General features: G+C 64.0%; 2 protein-coding genes across 2 annotated transcripts in view; one reads left to right on the forward strand and one right to left on the reverse strand.

Annotated features, from left to right (window-relative positions):
• AEBP1 (AE binding protein 1) overlaps positions 1 to 235 on the forward strand; it is a 9,653-nt gene extending 9,418 nt beyond the window's left edge. Inside the window, exon 20 of the mRNA XM_009883459.1 lies at positions 58 to 235. Coding sequence (XP_009881761.1) covers positions 58 to 235 — 178 coding nt within the window. The remainder of the gene's footprint in view (positions 1 to 57) is intronic.
• A 603-nt stretch (positions 236 to 838) lies between these two features.
• The window catches only part of POLD2 (polymerase (DNA directed), delta 2, accessory subunit), a 5,927-nt gene continuing 3,296 nt past the window's right edge, over positions 839 to 3,469 (reverse strand). The window contains exons 4-11 of the mRNA XM_009883446.1: positions 3,254 to 3,377; positions 3,061 to 3,175; positions 2,323 to 2,521; positions 2,105 to 2,185; positions 1,545 to 1,702; positions 1,304 to 1,431; positions 1,106 to 1,207; positions 839 to 1,003 (exon numbers count right to left, since the gene is read on the reverse strand). Coding sequence (XP_009881748.1) covers positions 846 to 1,003; positions 1,106 to 1,207; positions 1,304 to 1,431; positions 1,545 to 1,702; positions 2,105 to 2,185; positions 2,323 to 2,521; positions 3,061 to 3,175; positions 3,254 to 3,377 — 1,065 coding nt within the window. The 3' untranslated portion in view covers positions 839 to 845. The remainder of the gene's footprint in view (positions 1,004 to 1,105; positions 1,208 to 1,303; positions 1,432 to 1,544; positions 1,703 to 2,104; positions 2,186 to 2,322; positions 2,522 to 3,060; positions 3,176 to 3,253; positions 3,378 to 3,469) is intronic.

Raw genomic sequence — 3,469 nt, forward strand, 5'->3', positions numbered from 1 at the left:
AGCCGCCAGCGGCCCCACGGCCCCGCCGCCCACCACGGCTCTGCCCTTCCCCTTCAGCAGCACTGCCTACACGCCCTGGAGCCAAGAGCCACCCACAGCCGGCACCTGGGAGATGGAGACCGAAACAGAGGTGGTGACCGAGCTGGTGACGGAGACGGAGGCCTGGGAGCTGGGCACGGGGACGGCGCAGCCCTTCACCACGGCCGAGACCTACACCGTGAACTTTGGCGACTAGGAGATGCTCGTCCCCTCACTCCTGCCTCAAGCCAAGGCTGGATGCTCGCGGCCGGTTTGGTTTCACCTGCCACTGGCTCCGGCATCTGCTTCTGAAGTCTTCCTTGAGCCCTGGGCAGCCTGCCCCGGGTGGGCTCCAGCTCCTCACCCGCGCTGCTTCCAAGGACTGCAGGGCACGCCATGCCGATGCTCGCCCCCAAGGCTGGGTGGCTGTGGAGCATCCCCCCTTGCCGGGCTCCAGAGCCAGGCAGGAAAGGACGCGCCGCCCCGTCCCTCGGGACTGGGCAGTGCCAGCCCTCGCCTGGCAAGGGAGGGGGTGACGCAGGACCCAGCCCTCACCCCGTCCCCCGGCACAGCGGGGTTGGCAGGGGTGGTCCTGCTCTCCAGGGCAGGGCCCGCACGGAGGCAGGCGCAGCCCCTCTCCCCTCCACACAGTTTTTTATTACACAAATAAATCAAGTTATATTGGTATTAGCATCTCCTCTGTCCCGCGCCCCAGCAGCTCCATGCCAGCCCTCCCAGGAGGACAGATGGGGATGACACCAAGGCGGTGGGTGCCAGGACCCTCCGAGGGGCCAGGGGTTTATTGAGTCCATGCCTTGCCTGCTCAGTCAGTGCCCCACCTCCATGTCTCCGTCATCGTCCTCGGCCCCGAAGCCGGAGAAGCTGATGGGCTCGCAGCTGAGGTTGCGCAGGTTGACGAGGCAGGCGGTCTGCGTGGTGCTGAAGGCGGGCACCGTCACCAGCAGGACCTGCTGCCCATCCTCCCCTGCAAAGACAGGTGGGCGTCAGGCGGACGAGTCCCCAGTTGGCACCCCGGTGTGGGGTCCCAGACCTGAGCGAGGATCGGAGGGGGTGCTGCGGGACTCACCTTTGAGCAGCTTGGACTGGAAGCGGGGAGCGTTGCCGCAGAAGTAGACGTGAGGGCAGTCGGTGAGGATGAAAGGGTCTGATTTGTAGAAGGGGTAGCAGCCTGGGAGGGATGGAAATTAGGAGGGGAACCTGCACCTGCACCCCTTTGGAGGGCGAACCTCCCCCAGCCTCAGCACCCACCCAGCTCTCGCCTTACCCAGGGTGTCCGGGGCTGTGGGGCTGATGTGTCCCGCCAGCAGTGTCCACTCCAGGATCTCCAGGTAGTCGTCCATGCTGCTGTATTTGAAGATGTCGCTGACGTTCTGCCCTGACGTCCCCAAAAACCTACATTTTGGGGGAAAGGAGAGACTCAGATGACTGTACTTGCCGTGACTTGCCCCGCGATCCCACGCCGCCAGCAGCTGTCACCAAGCTGGTGGCACATTGGGCTTTTTTACCTGATGCCGTCCACGTCAGCCTGGTAGGGGTTGGTGACCAGCCGGAGCGTGGAGTAGGTGCTGGCGAGGGGCAGCATGCAGTGATGCAGCGGCTGCTGGGGCAGCGTGTAGTTGGTGGGGTCAAACTCACCGGGCATCACATCCACGGGCACGGAGGTCTGCGGGCGGAGCGGGGATTAGCAGGGACAGCCAAACCACCCTCCTTCCAAGAAGCTCAGAGCAAAGCCCTGGCTGGAGCTTACTGCCAGCTCTGCCTCGCTCCCTGATTTGGCTCCTGCCACTTCCCCGCAGGAAGCCCCGCTCAGCTTCACCGCAGAGACCAGACGCTGGGCAAGGGATGTGAAGCTGGGCTGTGCGCTGCCTCCCCTTCTTGCTGTGTTCCTGTGCCACACCATATGTGGTGCTCAAAGGGAAGCTGGGGGCTGGGGAAGGGGCGTTTGCCACCACCTTGTGCCCCTGGGCTGCTGGCAGAGCATTGCTTCCGTGGCACGGGAGCCAGGCTCCCTTCCCCAGAAGGTACCCAATTCCCCCGCCAACCCTATCCCACTCCAAGCACTCACGCAAAGCTGCAGCAGGATCTCATCCAGCATCTTCACAGCCTCCACGCTCGCTGCCTGGGTCTTCTTGGTCAAGTACTTGGCCTGGGTCAGTGGGGAGACAGTGAGGGAACAGCCCTGTGCCACCTCTGATCCCTCCTTTCCCACCTCCGTGGGACTCCCCATGCCAGCCCGAGCCCCAGAGAGCGTTGCTGAGGCTGAAGACCCCTTCCCCGCCGTACCTTGTTGATGGTGTCCCGGCTCTGCGTGTTCTGGCTCAGCAGGTTCCCCGCCAGGATGACGCGGGAGATCTGCGCAGCGCAGCTCTGCTGGCCCTCGGCGCCCAGTTGCCCCGTCACCACGTCCACCAGCAGCTGTGTGCTCAGCAGGGACTCACCGCTCCCGCTGCCCAGCCCTAGCCCCGACACCAGGAGGACGAACCTAAGGCGGAGAGACTCGGGCAGCATGCTGTGCTGCCTGCCCACGCCAACCCCTGCCTGCCCGGCCGTGCCAGGGCTTCCCACACCAAGGGAGCCGGGTGGGGGGGACACCAGCTCCCATCCACCATCTCTCTTGGCACCTACGGTGATGGGCACATGGGGGAGATGGGGAGGGACTCTTGATCGGGAGCGGAGAGATGGGACGAGGGGGAATGGCTTCAAACTGGAAGAGGGGAGATTTAGGTGAGATATTGGGAAGAAATTCTTGACTATGCAGGTGGTGAGCCCCTGGCGCGTGTTGCCCTGAGAAGCTGTGGCTGCCCCATCCCCGGAGGTGTTCAAGGCCAGGTTGGACGGGGCTTGGAGCAACCTGGGCTGGTGGGAGGTGGCCCTGCCCAGGGCAGGGGGTGGGAACTGGATGAGCCTTAAGGTCCCTTCCAACCCAAAACAGTCTGTGATTCTACGAAATGGTCCACTGGGGCTCAGGGATATGGTGGGGGACATGGTGCCAGCCCCACTCCTGCCACTGCGGAGACTCACCGGTCCAAGCTGGGACCTTTCCAGGGCAGCGGCTGGGGCAGGTTGGCAAAGCAGTGATCCTCCACCAGGAACTTGCCGTCATTCTGCTCAGAGCCATACACAGCAAAGATGGTCCCTACGGCAGAGAGAGGGCGGTCAGACCCCAGCCAGGACCCATGAGGTGGCTCCCACCAAAGAGCCATCGTCCCCTTACCTGTCACCAGCTTCTGCACCTCGACGGCTCCTTCCAGCTTGATCCGCTGCAGCTCATCCTCCAGGATCAGCTCGTCAGAGGGATGGATGTACTTGGGCAGGGGGGGCTGAGGCACCAGGTTGTGCTGGGGACAGAGGACAGGGCAAGCTGTGACACCCTCAGTGAGGCCGAGTTCCCCCAAAGAGCCCCCCCCCCCCCCCCCCAAAACCCTTTCCG

The sequence above is a fragment of the Charadrius vociferus genome, unplaced genomic scaffold, assembly GCF_000708025.1.
Source record: "Charadrius vociferus isolate BGI_N301 unplaced genomic scaffold, ASM70802v2 scaffold1084, whole genome shotgun sequence".
NCBI lineage: Eukaryota > Metazoa > Chordata > Aves > Charadriiformes > Charadriidae > Charadrius > Charadrius vociferus.